The sequence below is a fragment of the Podarcis filfolensis genome (assembly GCF_964270895.1).
Source record: "Podarcis filfolensis genome assembly, chromosome: 2".
Lineage (NCBI taxonomy): Eukaryota > Metazoa > Chordata > Lepidosauria > Squamata > Lacertidae > Podarcis > Podarcis filfolensis.
This window is the reverse complement of record NC_139605.1, coordinates 95,458,756-95,476,790: the sequence shown is the minus strand read 5'-3', so window position 1 is coordinate 95,476,790 and position 18,035 is coordinate 95,458,756. Positions and strand designations below refer to the sequence as shown.

Here is an 18,035-nt window from a genome sequence, read left to right as displayed (position 1 = left end):
CTGTAGTGGCCACAGTAAAAAGATCAAAAAGCCAAACCGCTCTTTGATCTTGGGAAGGTCGACTCCCCACACATCAACTTCAGCAAAACCCATTTTGAAAGCCTAAAATAAGAGTAAAATAATTATCAAAGTCACTGCAAAGCAGAGACCATCAACTCTGAACCACATGGTAGAGAATGATTATATAAAGCCTGAAGTGATTCCAAGATATATCAGAACAAAATGAGAAACTTTGGGAAGGGCAGAAGCGTTGCACATGGTTTTATTCCATTTACTTCTTCTGTCTTCTGTCCTGCCATTACTGCTGTCCTGAAGACTAACATGCTCAACACTTAAGTGTGCCTGTCTTAAACATAACAGCTGGCTCTTCCAAGCTTCCCTTCTAACCCTGAAGCCCCCCCCCCACTCCATATTAGCTTTCTACTACAATGCTGCTTCCCTGCGACGGGGTGAGCTCCCGTTGCTTGGTCCCTGCTCCTGCCAACCTAGCTGTTTGAAAGCATGTCAAAATGCAAGTAGATAAATAGGTACCGCTCCGGTGGAAAGGTAAACGACGTTTCCATGCGCTGCTCTGGTTCACCAGAAGCGGCTTATTCATGCTTGCCACATGACCTGGAAGCTGTATGCCAGCTCCCTGTATCAAGCTACAACTATTAGTTTTAATTTGCAAAGGCCCCACAGAATCTGTTGATGGTTTTTGTTATTCCATTCTTGTGTTAATAGTAGTGTCTAAACTGAGAGGCAGTTCCTCCTCTGAATTTCTTTCTTCATTTACACTTTTTTTTGGAATCCAAGCATATACAAACAAATCCTAATTACCTGCAAGACAGTGACTCCAACACCATCTGATAACCACTGATGAGCCTAATGTGATTTGGTATTCAAATTGTACCTGAGGAAAACAAACCACTATTCAATTTCTGGTTGGTTCCTTCACCATTCTACTAACACTGTGTATATGTTAAGAATTATCAGTTTTTAAAATATTATTATTTAAAAGCATCATCACCATCAAGCACATTAAATTTATTGTGTGTAATCCACGAACATATCACAGACACAATATTTTAAAAATAAATATTGAAACAAATTACAGCCACAGGAATAGGCTGGGCCATAGCTGCCAACCTTCCTTTCTTTTGTGGCAAATTCCCTTATTCCAGCGCTGTTTCCTGCTGCTTCCCACTGCTATCCCGGATTGTTAGATCTCCCGTAGACTGTCCCCAGGACAGGTGAGGCTGCTGATCCCTTATTTTCGAGGCTGCTGATCCCTTATTTTCAAATCTGAAAGTTGACAGCTATGGGCTGGGCCCATGTGTGCATTCCCCTATCTGTGCAAGTAGGCAGCTGCTATTTGTATATGATGTGTTGTTTTTAAATTTCATTCTTCCACGATCAAACGCTTTTTGTGATATTTAAATTAGATGCATTTAGGGGAAAATATATACCATGGACAGCTACAACTTATAGTGCATGCTGCATTTGAAACCTGCTGAGCCATGTAAGTACAAAATCAAAATGATTTACTGCTAGCATAGTGACTCTTTTAACATTAGGTTTTAACACTGCAACCTTTCATAGTGTCCGTTTAACTCCATTAATCTTTAGAGAAGGCTCAAGGAATGTTTTGGTGCCACTGATTACTTCAGTGGCCCAAATTCTGCACGAGGGTTAAAACAAAAGTAGCAGGTAAAAATCACTCCTTTCCCAAAGCTGAGCTTTCCTATGCAGGCTAACATACTTTGACACTGCTTATTTCATTGTTTAACAAGGTTCTATTGCTGCATCCATGAGAATGATTGGGAAGAAACAGAAGTTGCAAGTGTCCCAGGTGGGCTAAAATTGATGTTGGGAGAGAGAAATCAGTCTTGTCTGTTTTAATAAAAAAGTTTTAGAAGGACTTCTTGGTTCAATCTCTGGGTTTTTTGGAGGGAGGAGGGAAGGGGGGGATGACTGCCATAAGGACATACAGCAAGTCCCCCAATTACACAATAAATCCAGTTTGGCAAGTGCCCTGACAGCTTAATCAATACTTGGTGGTTTAATGATGAAGCTCCTCTCTTTGCTCTCAATGTACCATTTGGCAGCCTTGAGAATATTTTCAACCATAATGGCTATTTATAACACAAAAATGCAAAAGAAAGCTGCCCAATTTACATAGCATTCACTGCACAAATACATTTTCTGTTGATTTCATTGGTTCTGACACATACCCACACCAACACCCACACCCCTGAGAAAACCGTAGAAAACCTTCAATTCCTCTGTCTAGAGAAGACCACTATTAAAAACACATAGTTGGATAAGCACTTCAATTATGGACAGGATGAGATAAGATAAAGAAGATGTTCTGAAGCAGCTCTTTCATCCTTTTAACTACTGCTGCTCACTTTATTGATATCATACTATTATGAGTTTGTGGGTAACTGGACTCCCCTTCTAATTTCTGACTCCCCTAAATTCCTGGGTGCCAGATCCTCCCCTAAATTCCTGGGTGTTTAATCTACGCTTGCACTAATGAGATGGGTTGCCAAACGCTGGATTTAACAGTGTCAAACCAGTTTTTCCATGCTCAGGATATCGCCTAGGAGAAGAGTCATCATGGAGAACCAAAGGAAAGTAATGGGCGATTAACAATGCAAAGACTCTGTGCCAGCCAGAAAATGGAGGGAGTTGTTCCCTGAGCTTGGAGATAGTGAGCAGAGCCAAAAGAGGGACAGTTCTTAAGGATTCCAGTGGTGATGATATGACCGAGGGAAAAAGCTTTTTCTTTCTTTCTTTCTTTCTTTCTTTCTTTCTTTCTTTCTTTCTTTCTTTCTTTCTTTGATCCAAGGCTGCAGCAATGGGAGAAACAGCACCCTCTTGGACTGTAATACTTTGAACCCCTCCATCAGAGGCTCAGGTCATATGTATGTGTAAATAAACCATATATCAAAAAGATACCACAGTCTCCACTGTGCCTCATTTCCAAAAGGAAACACGAACCCTGAGTAAGCACTTGAAAAACCTGGAATCTCGCGTGGTTCAGAGATTATTTTTTGGGGGGGGGGTGTAACAATACATAAGGAGGTGAAACTGTTACAGCGGCACCAATACTTTAAAGCTAACTATTCTAGAGTCAGAGCTAAATACTTAATAATCAATCTTTCTTCTGCCCAGATGCAAGAACATTCCTTCCCCTCAGGAATATTGTAATCAAATGGTAACTCTTTCAGTCTCCATCATCACCAACCCAGGTGCTGCCCAAACAAGTGAGCAACTCCAGCATGATTGAAGAGTAGGTGCACTTAGACGCACTGAAGCCAACAGTAGTCTCAGTACCATTCCCGGGTCCTGACTCTCACAATGCCCTTGACATGCCGCCTCTTCTTCAGATAATGCATAGAACCTCAGGTGAGAGACACAATTTGGCATCCCTGCACAAACATGAAATGTATTTTCCTACTGTTAGTCAGGCCTGTGCTCACCATATTTAGTACTGCAATCTCACCACATAACACAAGAAAAAACAGACATCCCAAGTCTCTAGCCAAGGAGACTTCAGGGGAAATTCTTGCTAATTCAATATGGATATTGGTGATCCCTGAGGCTGTGAGACTTCAACATTAACCAAACAACATTTCATGCAACCATGAGCTAAATTCTGTCCCCCAAAATGGAATTCAGGTGAATTAAATTATGTGATTTTAATATTAATGAGTTTTAGTTAAGAACAAGTTGTAAGCCACCCTGAGCAGGAGGAGATACAAATATATAAATATTTTAAATAAATGAATTAATTTACACATTTTTTCCTGTGTGTAGTTTCCTCTGTTGTTTTCACTGTTTTGCAAGACCTGCTTCTGCTATTTAAGGAGCTAGAGTGGGGTGATGCATGAAACTGTTCCTCACCCCCTGTGAATCTTACTCAGCAAGTCCACTGGCTTCTGAGATTGCAAGTTTCAATCACATCTTTACTAGATTCTTAACTTGTTCTCTCTCTTTCTTTTGAGAGAGCTGAGATTCTTTGCTGTATTCTAGGTTTGTTAAAAAAACAAACACTTCCATAGAATACCAGTATACACAATGCCTGGCTGTAGTCTAAATCCAAGACCTGCTTGCTGTTCCTATCCAAACAAACAAGAAGATTTTTACAGTGGTACCTCGGTTTATGAAGTCAGATCAATCGTACATCCAGTATGGATGCTGACAAGCTTTTTGTAAACCACTTTGACTTTTTGTAAAATACATAAGCAGCTGCTCCCCAGGGTTTTCTGTAGCCCTACTTGTAGATGTCAGGAGTTGAACCTGGGACTTCTGTATGCAAAGGCGATGCTCTACCACTGAGCTACAGACAATAGGTGCAACTTACTTTTGAGCATAGGATTCACGTCCTGCCCGATATGGGGAAGCAGAAGCTGCTGTCTCACTGAGATATAATGATTACTGAAACCAACTAACGGTTATTGGAAAAACCTTCCCTGAGCTGGCTGAACTCCTCAATCACAAGACAAGAAAGGGAGGTACGAATCAGTTGCCTAAAAAACCAGATTATTTCAGGATTGCAGGCATTTCTCCCTCAAGCCATGCTCAGCTTTATGAGTTATTTAACAGCACATACTTTTAATTCTACAGTCTGAAATACAGATTGCAAAGAAAAATTTGCTGGAACCTTCAGAATAAACCACCAATGCAGAGCATGCAGTATGCGACCTAGATTACTGTGATGAAAAATACATGAAGCATGCTGCAAACAGCAGGAAAAATGAATTCTGATGTGCTCAGTGGTGGCATAAGAGAAACAAAGCCTGAAAAATCTACACAGCTTTTAAGTTAAGGGCCAAAGTTCATATGTAAAGCAGTCCCCAAGACAAATGAAAGAGCTGCAGTCACTCTCCTCTTTTCTTATTTACTTTACCAAACAGATTTGCAAGCCTGACTTAGCAGCAATCTTCTTTTTCAAATGTGGCGAGCCAAAGAGATTTCTCTTTGTCTTTTCCCACATAATCTGTCATTACCAAGAAGCCTTATTTACCCTGCCAGGTTCAGTCAGTCTGGGCAGGATTTGTACTAAGCAACAAGCAGTCTCTGTTATATAGATTAGCCTGTGCTGTGCAGGTCATGCAGTATCAAATCCAGGTCTAGGTATCCAACAGCAGACCAATCCAGTTCTTTTTGTGCAGAGCACAGCTGGGAGCAGACAAAACATTCCATGTAAGATTGTTTTGATTCATAAGCCCTGAGCTTGCTTTGAATATTGATCTACCCAGTCAAAAACTTCACAGCTAATTTCTCAGATGGTGTTCATATGGAAGCGGGAAAGGGAGAAGATAAATGGAAGGGTTGTTCTGTTCTGAGAGCCAGTGTGGTGTAGTGGTTAAGAGCGATAGACTCGTAATCTGGGGAACCCGGTTTGTGTCTCCGCTCCTCCACATGCAGCTGCTGGGTGACCTTGGGCTAGTCACACTTCTCTGAAGTCTCTCAGCCCCACTCACCTCACAGAGTGTTTGTTGTGGGGGAGGAAGGGAAAGGAGAATGTTAGCCACTTTGAGACTCCTTCGGGTAGTGATAAAGCAGGATATCAAATCCAAACTCCCCCTCCTCCTCCTCCTCTTCTTATTCTTCTTGCTCATCTGCCATGCCACTCAACACATTCTCAGCACACTGCTTTGGGAGTGAAGGAGGGCAATAGGGGGAATGACTATTTTCCACTTTCCGACTGACCTTCCTACCCTTTTCTGGTGTTTCATGCAAATATTACTCAATGGGTACAGATTGCACACTGGCTGTCAAAGTGATAGGTGGAAAAACAGTGTTTCATCTAAGTCACTGTGAATTTGAAAGCTCTCTCATACTGAAGAAAGAACAGTTATGGCTGGGCTTCCAAAGCTGCATTTGAGAAGATGATCATGTTATTACAAGCATCCAGTCTGCAAGGGTGAACAAACGTTTTCTTGGCTTTGTGGATGCGCAGGGGATAGAGATGCACTCACATACACATGCAGCTTGCATATAAACCTTTAATTGTGCAACTAAGTATGAATGCATCACAGACATACAGCTCTTGTATACTTGTAAATGCGGTTTTTAAAATTTCCTAGTCCATTAAAATGCATTTTACCCTACTTTCTAGATGCCCTCCAGTAAAAAGGAATGCTCCAAAGGCAGGGCTAGGGAAGAGGTCTGGCACAGGGCTCAAACTGGGTACAGTGGCCCAGGCATGGGCCCTATTCTTAATGTACCCCTTCAATCTCAGATGGGAGTACGGTTCCACTTGAAAATCTGCACAAGTCTGACACAGCTTCATTTTTGTCAAGCACTATTCACTGAAGATTTACTGATACTGAAGTAGATAAAGCCATTAAGGCGACAGCTTTCCATTTTGGAACTTGTTCTGGAACGAAATGGACAAATTGTTCGACAGAGATCTACTTGAGCAAATCAGCAAGGCAGAACTTGACATTTTAGATAGGGCAATCCAATCTTCACTGGCATTCTTAGAGGTGTGCACAGCATTAGTTGTGGTCTATAGGGTCGACTGCCAATGAATTCCTGGTAGGGTGCCAGTTTCTTCCTTCCTTCCAACCTCAGAATGGTGATGCTAGGGCAAATTAGTGCCCAGTGGCATTTACAGAGAGGAAGATCTTCACACACACAAACACACACACCCATCCTGGGGTAGGAGGATATACCTTCTACTCCATGAGCGCTGGTGGTGACAGCAGCAAACAATCCAGATACAAAGAACAATCGCTGGGTTCCAAGGCTACAGGAAAATTATGGTTGCCTTTATGCTCCGAGTCCTAAGCTGTTTCTTGGTTGCAGCAAACATCCTGGAATCCAGAACACCAATGTGCTAGGTCTGGCAGTCGTCCCCCCTTCCTTTTTTCCTTTTGTCTCAGAAAGGTACCATGGAAACAATCTGCTTATTTTATTGTTTTATGTATACATCAGCCTTCAATAGGTTGCGAGGGTAGCTTACAAAGAGTTAAAATTGTAACTGAGGAAACAAAATCATTCACACACCACAGCAAGAGCAGTTTTAAAAGCAAGCAGAATGAAAAACAAACGGAGCATCAAGATAGCAAAGTACAGAGGATTAAAACGCCGGTGGGAGGAGGTGCCACTACCAAGAAGGCCCACTGCTCTGTAACCACCCAATTCAGCTCTGATGGTGTGGGTGCAAAAAGAAGGATATCCACTCAACTTTGTAGTATAGGGGCAGCCACAACTGGAGGCAAGTAGTACTTCGCAGTCACAAGCCATGAAGTTAAAGGCAGTGACTTACCAAGGTTTGTATTCCATTACAAACTTCAGCATCACGCTGAATGGCTCGAAGATGCAGTTTCAGTTGTGAATGACTGTGATCCCCCGATCAGCTAAATTGTTGCTGGCTCAGTTGAGGTTGAAGTCAAACACAAAGTAGATTGTTGCAAGGCTGAAGTTGGTCCACATTTGTTATTTATTTTAGTATTACATTTATATTCTGCCTTTCCTCCAAGGTGCTCAAAGTGGCATACATGGTTCTCCTCCTTCCCATATTATAGTTACAAGAACCCTGTGAGGTAGGCCCAGCAAACTTCATAACTGAGTAGGGATGTGAACCCTGTTCTCCCACATCTTAGTCCTGCACTCTAACAACTCCTCCATACTGGCTCTATCTCAAATAGCAATGGTAAACCAATTAAGACAGCCTGCCAGTGGCTGCAGCTCTGGAGAATCCTCTTAACTAGAAAACCAAGAACAATGATCTAAAGTGGAAATCTTCAACAAAACCTTCTAAAGTCACACTTAAAAACAACAACCCAGAAGATTGTGTAATGCAAGGAACTAAATTATGCAACAAGAACATGCTTGTTCAATTATATTACTTTGTTGTAAATCTTTTAAACTGAATGAGAATGGTGACAGGATAGTGTCAGATGTGGCAGAAGAAAGGACGGGAAAACCAGAAGCACAATTTTTGTGGCAGAAAATTGCCAGGAAAGTTTGGACTACCCTTTAGAAATATCTGCTATTTCTAGCCAGTTATCTGCTACGAAGCTACTGAGTCTTGGAAGATTTGGGCCAGCTGCTGAGACTTGGTGCTTATTGTGTTGCAGTCACAGCTATTTCCTGCAGAAACTCTTTGAAAACTGTGGTATTTTGCATTAGCTGCCAAATTCTGCTGTGAATATATTCTTTTTCGCAGTAATAAAGAGAACTGAAAGAGGGCTAGAGCAACTGTTGTATCTTAGGAATCCTTGGCAAAGCATTTCAATTATGCCCATGCACCTGCACCCCTATTCATTACAATTATAATGCATTTAGGTGTCTTTGCTACAAAATTTTAGCCTTGATAGGTGGAATGGGTGGGTGCGGGGAGACTAATTGCTTTTGAAGAGGCACATCAGAAACCTAAATAAATATCATTTTAAAAAAACACAATATGTTCTTCCCATTTATCTTGCTTGACAAGGAATGCTTCTAAGGGAAAGACATATTGAAAATCAAATTATCTCTTATTAATTGCTCCCACTCAATTGTACTTTGATACAAAATAGAAGTATAAGGAGAAAAGGTGCAAATCATCACTGAACCAAGATTCAAAAGAGCCCATCTCTTTCTGCACCAAAGCAACCTACAGGAACATTGCAAAAATGCACATGCGCAAGGTTTTAGTTTAACCTTTCCATATCCAGGTCAGGGTTGCATAAACCAAACCATCTTTGGGGAAAGAAAACCATATCTGTTTTTTGTCAGCTTGCCTTGAAATGGGAAAGTATCTGTTTTTATGATACCATACAGCTTGGATGGTAGGTTTACAGAGCCCAAAAGAGTGCAGTTAACCGATGCAAAAGAATAAGCTGTTGTTTGTCTTTTCACAAGTTTTTGGCAGATAGTCAAGATGCAGGAGGAATTTTAGACATTATAAGAGAGAATGATTGCAGTGGCTGAAAAGAGTCGTTGCTTAAGCAAGCACAGTGCAAACTTCCTTTTGTGCATTGCTGCAGCTATGCAACCCACATCATGATCTATGCCAGTGCACTTCATTAGGCCTCCGGCAATGCCATGCTACTCCAGCACTGGATAAAGGGCAGAGCTGTATCAATGCATATTCATCTGCAGGCATGCTGCAGTGCCAGTAATATCAGCTTTTCTTAACCCAAGCTTTCAGAAAGTACTAACACTGCACTATCTCACTACTTAACACTTTCCAGGCACCTTTGCGTACTTTAAAGGCTGGCCATTTTCCAGAGGCTAAAAGAAATGTGGTAGGGAAACAACACAACGTCACCCCACCAAAATCAATTTATTTCGGAGCATCGCCTAAGAACATATGGTACAAATTTCCCATAGATTGGCAAGCAGAAACTTTGGCAAAATTCTTGTACAAATTCCTTAATGTCAACATGGACGCCTTTAAGTTCTGTGTTAAAAAAGTCAATGCACACAACAACAATAAATATTCAATTTTCTTAAACCTCTTCTATGAGCGTTGTTTAGGCCTCCAACAAATAGTAGCTTCACTTTTTTTAAAAAAAAAAGGTCAATGTTGTATTGAGCTATACTTTACAGTAGTAACATAAAACGACAAATAAAGTTGCAAACAAGCTAGTGTATGTAATTTTGAATCTCTGTACATTTGATAAGTCCGAGGTAGTCTAACTGAACAATGCTAACCCTGGCTGAGGAGCCATGGGCTCTAAAGGAGGAAGGGCCAATGTATACCAAGCCCCGGATCTTATGCTGGTCAGGGTGGAAGGTTATGGGTAGTTTGCTGTGCCAAATCCAAGCTGATGCCGCAGAGGAACCTTAGAGCTTCCTGTGGGATTTATTTGCCTTTGGATGCAGCAGATACAAACCTGGAAGGATGGCTAGTCACTCACCACATTCACCAAAGAGAGGCACCACCCTTAAAAATACTCAGGACACAATAAAGTGATGTTGCCAAATAAACAATCCTCCTGCTACCATAGCACTAGGAAACTTTCCTACCAATAGGATTAATGGGTTGCATCCAATCGGTGCCCCTCTGCTGACAAAAAGCTCTTGGATCTAGGCAGAGCCTTAGCACAACAGGGACAGAGGCAAATTTCAGAGGTTCTCCCTCCCCTCCCACAGGCTCCTCCAGGCAACCGCCAATCTCCTCCAGAAGTCCGTGAGACCCTTTGCAGCAGCATGAGAGGTGGTGTTGGGGTTGCTGGGAGCTGTGAATCACTGAAGATTGCCTTGGTCCCTGTTCCGCTGACAAAAGGCCGTCCAAAGAGCTGTCCAACATGAAACCATAGCGCATGTCCAAAACAAGTGTGCCATCCCCGAGGGCAAATACAGATAAAAGAAGACCACGCCCCTCAGTCACATTTTCTTTTTGCAATAATAAAGAGAACTGAAAAGAGGGTTAGAGCAACTGTGGTGTCAGGGTTTCTTGGCAAAGCATTTCAATTCTGCCCATGCATAATTATGCCCACCCTCCAAAAAGAATACTGGTAATGACTGCAGAGGTAGGTAGGGATCACCCCTGCAGCTGTGCTGTGATTCCTAGCCCTTCTTGAAGGCCAAAACACACAGATCACCACTACCACATGCTGACTACAAAATGTAGCCTTACAACAGAGAAACACAATTGTGGTGTGTATCAGGCTTATCTCTTCCTCTTTATTTTACTTAGTCTCAGGATACCTAGCTCTGCTTTGGCTCATGTCCCTGCCCCTTTCAGAAAATAAATAAGCAGGTGTCTGACCTTTGGGGACTGCCCTTTGGCTACAAAAACAGCCTTTGTATTTGTGAGGTTGCTTTGACGAAACAGCCATATGGGATGGATGGACACACTCCAAGAAACCTGAGAATCTCCAGTTAAATAAATTGGAAAAAGTAAAGTTGGGCAAATAAGAAGTTTTTAAAGGTCTCCGAAATTGTGCTTACTTCTCTATTAAATCCAGCGTGACTCCCGGTACCAGTCTCACACTCTTCTGCATGCAAAACCTGCAGATGAAAAAAGAGAGAGTATATAAGTAAATCACGCTAATTAAACCTATAATGACAGGCTACCCAAAAGGTTCCATGGCAGTAATTGAGTTCCTCATTATTAGAATGCTTTTGTAAAATAAAAACAAAACAAAAAAAAGTTTGCTACAGCATAACAGGAAGGAGCATTTGCTGCACTTGTGATTCTGCAGTGGTTTCCATCATTAGTGTCAAGCCTATGCGCTTCAACTGCCATAGTGACAAGTTTGGAAGAGGGAGGGACAGCAAGAGGAGGAGAAAGTTTCGGTCATTTGCCACAACTTCTAGGGAGCATGGAATAAGCACTGAATAAAACTGAACTAATAGAGTAATGTGGTTTGGTAGCTGGAGTTCCCCAGAGAACAGATGCTGAAAGAAGAAAAACTGGGGAATGAGTCAAGAAAGCAATACCTTGCTAAAACACCTCCATTCATAGAAGAGTTTGCTGGGAAGGGACCAATAGAGCATTTATTGTAATTATTCCCTCCAATTTCAACAGTTTAACCTATTCAGTCCAGACAACAGTGCACCACCCTGGGAGTGAACAGATGCTTCCATATGACTCAAGCAAGAAACACGTAAGATGTGGCCTCCAGCCAAAGATTTGGCAAGTTGTTTCAAATCAATATTAACTTTATCTCTCTCTCCTGTGCCTTTCTCTGATGCCCTCACTACTCTAGGGCACTTCTTCCAGCCAGTACAAGAAAATGTCTGGGTTCAAGCCCAAATGGAAACAGCAACTGTTACCAAGAGGACCTCATACAATGGTGAGAAAGATGAATTCTGAACCTTCTCAGGGTCACATTCATCTAGTCTCACTTCATATTCTCCAGGATTAAAGCCTGAAAACAAATTTCAGGGTTTAGCAGAAGCACAAAGCAAGCTCTAGTTCCAGCTCTCCATTGCTCTACCCGCCCCCCATTCTCCCAGCTTCCTTTCGCCTGCTGCCAACCCAACCTTCATCTTCTACCTTTCCAAGACCCATGTTTTCTTTTATTTCCTTTTGTTTGCCATACCCCTCTATCTCCATAGAATCAAAACTGTTCTGTTAGAGACTGCTCAGTCTGCTCAGTCTGTTCTGTTAGAGACTGCTCAGACCTTTTGTGTGTGTTTGATGTTAGGGCAGCTTAGCCAAATACTGCCAGCGGCTTCACCACCTTTGCCAAATACCTAATTGCATTACAATATACATATTGATTTCTCACTTCACTGTAAATGCAGCAATCAGAGCATTACTTCTGCTCTTTAGTGTTTATTTTACACTAGTCATGCACTAACTGCTTTACAAAACATAAAGCCAATGCCATTCCTGTGCAGAAGACAAAAAAATTGTTAAGTGGCAGCCTCTCTGCGTCATCAGAGGTATAAGTTTCTGTACATTATAAAAGTGTGTCTCTACTTTGCATTAATGCAGAATATATTGTCCCTGCTTTGACTATATATCACCTGCTCTGACCATATATTCCATACCCTTCCAATTTTCCTTCTCATCTGGCTGACCTTGAAATGCTATAAAGCATTTTTGTGAGTGCAGTGATGACCAGGATACATGATAGGACCTTTTAATTTTCTTATCCACGTGCATCTTTCACCAGATCATTTTGTTTCTTAGAAACTCAGATATATAAGCTGATCTTCAAATGGCACCTTAAACCTAAGTTGCAGTCACCACAATGGAATTTCTAGGCACCACTTCCCACCCAGTGGCTATTGTTGTTTTTATTATTACTACTAGTAGTAGTAGTATTTTAAACAACAAATCTCAAATCTCAAAATAAATAAAAATCCAAAGTAAAACAAATTCAAGCTTCAAGGAAAATATTTCAGATTCTTCTCTAAGTGACATTTTGCTTTTCCCAGTCACCAGCCTGGCATCCAGAGATATCTGCGTGGTCATAGTTGGACCCGTGCCAGACACAAAATGTGCCTTGCACCTGGCTAATTTTGAACACTGCTTATGTCTTTAGCTATATTTATACACATTTCTTGGAAAAAAAATAAAATTTATGTTTTGTTTTTGACAGCCAAAACTGGGAGAGGAAAGAGATAGGATGCAGACAAATGAGTAGTGAGGCTAGGAAGAACCAAGGCTGGCTGCTACAAGAAGTCACATCCATTTAGGGAAGGGAACATAGCTTAGTGGAATAACATCTGCTTTGCATGCAGAAGGTCTCATATTCAATATCCAGGTAGGGCTGGGGGGAAATCCTAGTGTCATGCTGCCAGTGAGTGTAAACAGTACTGAGCTAAATGGACTAATGGTCTGACTCAGTGTAAGACAGCTTCCTGTGTCCACACCTATAGTTTTCCTTGATTGGTTTCTGATTCCACAGTACCAGCATCCATCTAATTCGTGCTTTCCTCTAACACCATCCATTAAATTTCTGCCTTCAACCTACCACTCTCTACAGAGAAGATTACCAAGCAAAAGAATGTAGGTAACCTTTGGCAAGGATCACAAATGATGCATGTTCAGTGTCCTGAAATTCAGCTGCAACGTTGACAAGGATGTACTAATTGATATGCAGCTATAGGCACTGGCAAATGTTAAAGACCAGCTACTTGATGGTCAATGACTCAATGGGAACATAGTATTTCCATGGAAATCTTCAGTCTCCTATGACCTTAACTCGCTCAGCTTATCTTTTGAAATCTGATGGAATGGCTTTAAAAAGGGTACAACAGTTTCTGGCCGCTGTAGTTCCATTCTCTTTTATTAGGGCCCTTGCAGCCTCTTCCGAGCTATACCTCCTGGGCCTCAGGATTGAATGGCAGCCACCTGCCTCAATCCAGACAGCCCTTGTCATGAGCTACCAAAACTTATACCTCGATTCAGTAGGCTTTTGATTAGGATTTGCTGGTTCAGCTGTGGCAGGCCTCTATGTACCTAATGGAGTGGGAAAAGTGACAATGTGTCAAGTGCATCATTTGGTCTTTCTCTTTCTTTCTTTCTTTCTTTCTTTCTTTCTTTCTTTTGTTCTTTCTTTCAAAATATGGTGCACATCTGGGGTCAATGATATTTTCATACAAACTCTGCACATTAAAAAGCTGTCATTTTGTTCTGCCCCTCTAGGGCACTGAACAAAAGCGTATGAGCAGGATGTAAATAAAGCTGACTTCAGAAATTTCAAGGGGGTTTTCAGCTTCTTGAGGGAAACATAATAATGAATCAGGTCACTCTGCTTTTGATTAGTAAGGAAAACACCCTTTCTGGGGCATAGTCAGTTCACCATGGTATTCAGCATAATGGCACAAACTCAGCAAGCACTCACAGCTTTCATGTTCAGAGGGCTGCAACTGCCACAGGTCTGCTATCATACTTCAGAATAGATTAGTGGAGGAAATGCTCTTAGTGCTCTCCTTTAATGAGCCCCTGCTGTCTCCAGACTAAATCTCCACATGGCAAACTAGTTTATACCTGCCACTCTGTTAGGGACACCCTGCATTTTCTCTCAAGAATAACAAAGACAAAACACTTTTCTTGTGTTCCTTCTTCATCCATAGCTACTTCTGAAATAACCAGCTATGAAATAAAACAATGATGTGCTAGCATGACAGGAGGAGATGAAAAAAAAAGGTCTAAGTGTTGTATAAATATCACGGTAAACATGGGTGTCTTGGAACGCACACAGAGATAGCACTCAGAAAGGCCTCAGGATAAAAACCTATATTGGCAATGTTTTTGTTTCAAACTTCTTAAACAGTACACCAAATGAAACGTAGAACTTGCCTTTCAGACCACTTATCTAGAGTACTTTAAAATGCAGACACTCAGCAAAAATTAAATTCCAAATGCTTCTTTTTACCAGTCATCAGTAAGTGCCTATAGGGAAATAGGGCTAGTTAAAAGAAGAAGAAAATGGTAAAAGTCAAAGCGCTGAAGAAGAGAGAGAGAGAGAGACAGACAGACAGACACAGACAGACAGACAGAAACAGAGAGCAGGGTCAGGAGTAAAATATATAGATAGGGTCGAAATCAGAACCTCTTGGTTCAAATCTCTACTCAACTATGAAGCTCACTATTTGTTTTTGGGGAAGATGCAGTACACTTTTGCCCACAATGCAAAACCAGGATATGAATGGTTGGCATACACCAGATGACAGCTACTTTGTTCCTCCCACCACAGAATTCAGCATTTAAGCATAGTTTCCTGTTATATGTGTGCCTGGAAACTATGGTTAACAGCTTCAAAATAAGTCAGGATAGTAAGTCAACTTCAAACCATGGTTTGACATCCTGCTTTATTTTTAAGTCATTGGTCATAGGGTGTTAGAGGAGGGGTAGTACCTCTGGTGGGGGACACATCGTACTCCTGCGGTAGCTTGTCCACCTTTGGTCTCCATTCTGCACTCAGCTGTCACCTGTGGCTCCAAGAAGCCACCAGCACGTAACAGCAGCCACACCCCAAGAAGTGGCTTCGACCGGCTGGCTAAACCAGGTGAGGATAGCTGATGGGTCTCAAACCCTCAGTGAGTTAGGGACTTCCCTGCATGCGAAGACAAGTTCTGGTGGATTGAGAGGATGAAAACAATAGGGGGTCCAATGGTCGAGAAGGCACATGTTGTAGAGGGAAATGTGGAGCAGATGGAACTCATCAGCCTTGGGAGGCAGTCACCTAGAAGAGGGAATACTCTGGCCCTAAACCAGGCTTCCTCATCCTCAGCCCTCCAGAGGTTCTTGGCCTACAACTCCCATGATCCCTAGCTAGCAGGACCAGAGGTCAGGGATGATGGGAACTGTAGTCTCAAAAACATCTGGAGGGCTGAGGTTGAGGAAGCCTGCCCTAAACCTCTGCTTGCCTTGCGGTTATACCCATTCATGAGAAAGGCTTCGGGAGTAAACCATGAGGAAAAATCTATATCCACTGCCTTGTGGGACATCTTTGGGAGAAGAAAGGGCTAAGAAGTAAACGCTACACAAATCTGGAGTGGAGTCCCTAGGATGGAGTCATGCACACCTCCTTTCAGCAACTCCTGCAACCAGGTTGCTGCCAAATGTATTTCTCTGCTTTCATTTCAACCAAGGCCGAGGTGGGGGTGTCTTGTTGTCTGGTCAGCCCAGAACTTCCATACATAATGCCCAGACGTGTGTCCCGGAGTGGTCACTCCACTGCTGTTAATGCAGTGAAAACAATGCAGGAGACAGCAGTTACGAGTTACCAGTATCTGCAGCCACAGCGGGCGCTGTGATTCTCCAGTGGCTCAATTTCACCCCCCAGAGGTGTACTCCATTGTCTCTCAACAACAATCACAGCTCTGGGTTAACATGCAATGGGAAGCTATGGTGAAGTGCTGAATCCAGGCTTGTTTAACCATTCATGCAAAGGGAAGAGCAAAGAGGCTTCAAAGGAGCTCTGTGTACCTTTACATAGTTTCATGCATACCCTTGCTTACTAAACCAGGATTTTAGGCTTAGTATTATGTATGAATGTGGCTTCTGTCTGTCAATCAATTTTATTTCACAGTTTTGCTGTGATGATAAATACAACAAAAGCTGTAAGAGAGGCAAATCACTTTGTGCAAGGAAACTTACTTATGGTTTTTGTTCCCACCCACTGCTACCATAACCACTGCTCTTTTCTACCCCATAGTTCAGGTGGCCTACTGTAGTTTATAGCCAGTCATGGTATACAGCTAGTCATTCCAGTTAGTAACATGAATAATGGAATATATTTGATTTGAACTAATGTTTTGGTTTTTTTACCTTTACAAGTACTCTGACCACAGTACAGTACTGCAGAATTCTGCAGTTTTTATGTCTAGAGGCTGATCCAGTTAAGTAATCCGCCTTTACATCTGATCCCAACAAGTTCTTTTTGATGACCAGAAACCTATACTTAATTTCTGCATGAATTTTTTTTGGAAAAAAAAAATTTGCACCATATATTTGCAAAAGGCAGACAAAACAAGCTACCAATTTTCACTGCACCACCAAAGAAGAAAAGACAAAATATAACGGCAGCATAAGCTCCCTTTCCCTTTTAATCAGAAGTGACAACTTACGCAGATTTGACGCCCTTTAAAAATACAGGGATATGGAATCATGCTGAGAGAAGCAGTGCTTAGGAGTTAAACAGCCCGCTCAAGTACATTTTATACTGCTGTACCATGCAAAATGTCCTCACATGTATCATTTCCAAAACCAGTCATTAAGAGGTCTGAAGCTGATGTTATTGCAGAGCTTTGAATCTCAACTTGCCTAGTGGCACAAAGCCAGGCCCCGACTCTCCTTCCATAATGCCAGTAAAAGGAGAAATCAGCTAATCCTGGGTTCTTGCAGAGCTGCAAAGAATTTTAAACAGGACTAGAAAACTCAGCACAAACCTATCATTGCTGGTAGGCCTTTCATAATCAAAAAGCATCAGCAGGACAGAAGGGGAAGAAGTATCTTTTCTCTTGCACATATATACATGGATCTTATTTGTCTCTATTCTGAATCCCAATAAAATTTCCCTCTTAACAAAACAGCAACTGAAAACTAAGATAACACAGAGCTTATAATAATCTTCATGTTCTCCTGACTGTCAAATTCAGCCCAAATGGGAAAAGTTCTACACATACAGCATTGCACACAAATAAAAAATCCTGTAGATGTGCTTAAACGTGGCTGGATTATGTCCTATATTACCAGTCCAAAATCCTGAAAGCATTGCATTGAACTGAAACTCAGCTCAAATTCAACTTGTGAGCCTGGCTAGCAGAAGCCAGTGCAAGGACTTCCTCTAACTTACTCTTGTGTAAGTGTGCACAGGACTGCAACTTTAATCTATCAGAGTTGATCTGGAGTGGGGGCAGGAATGTTGAATGATAAAATGGCAAGACTTCACAAACTAAAACAAACTTTTCATTATGGAACTACAACTATATGTTACTTCGGTGTGGAAGAATCAGAGGAGTTCCTTCAAATTTCACCCAACAGAGGAGCAAGAAGGAACAATCAACAGTATAAGGTCCCGAGGATGATGAACTGTCCCCAGATTTCCTGTTCATATTGATTTCAGGCAAGCTGACATGAGGAAGGCGCAAGGGCCATGGAGAGGTGAATTAAAGTGGCAGAGAAGGTGACACGG

The 18,035-nt window shown here is 41.8% G+C and overlaps 1 protein-coding gene across 2 annotated transcripts in view; it reads right to left on the bottom strand.

Moving 5' to 3' along the window:
* RPTOR (regulatory associated protein of MTOR complex 1) overlaps positions 1–18,035 on the bottom strand; it is a 304,516-nt gene that overhangs the window by 155,086 nt on the left and 131,395 nt on the right. For both annotated transcript variants that reach the window (XM_083598574.1, XM_083598575.1), the window contains exon 7: positions 10,885–10,944. In XM_083598574.1, coding sequence (XP_083454700.1) covers positions 10,885–10,944 — 60 coding nt within the window. The remainder of the gene's footprint in view (positions 1–10,884; positions 10,945–18,035) is intronic.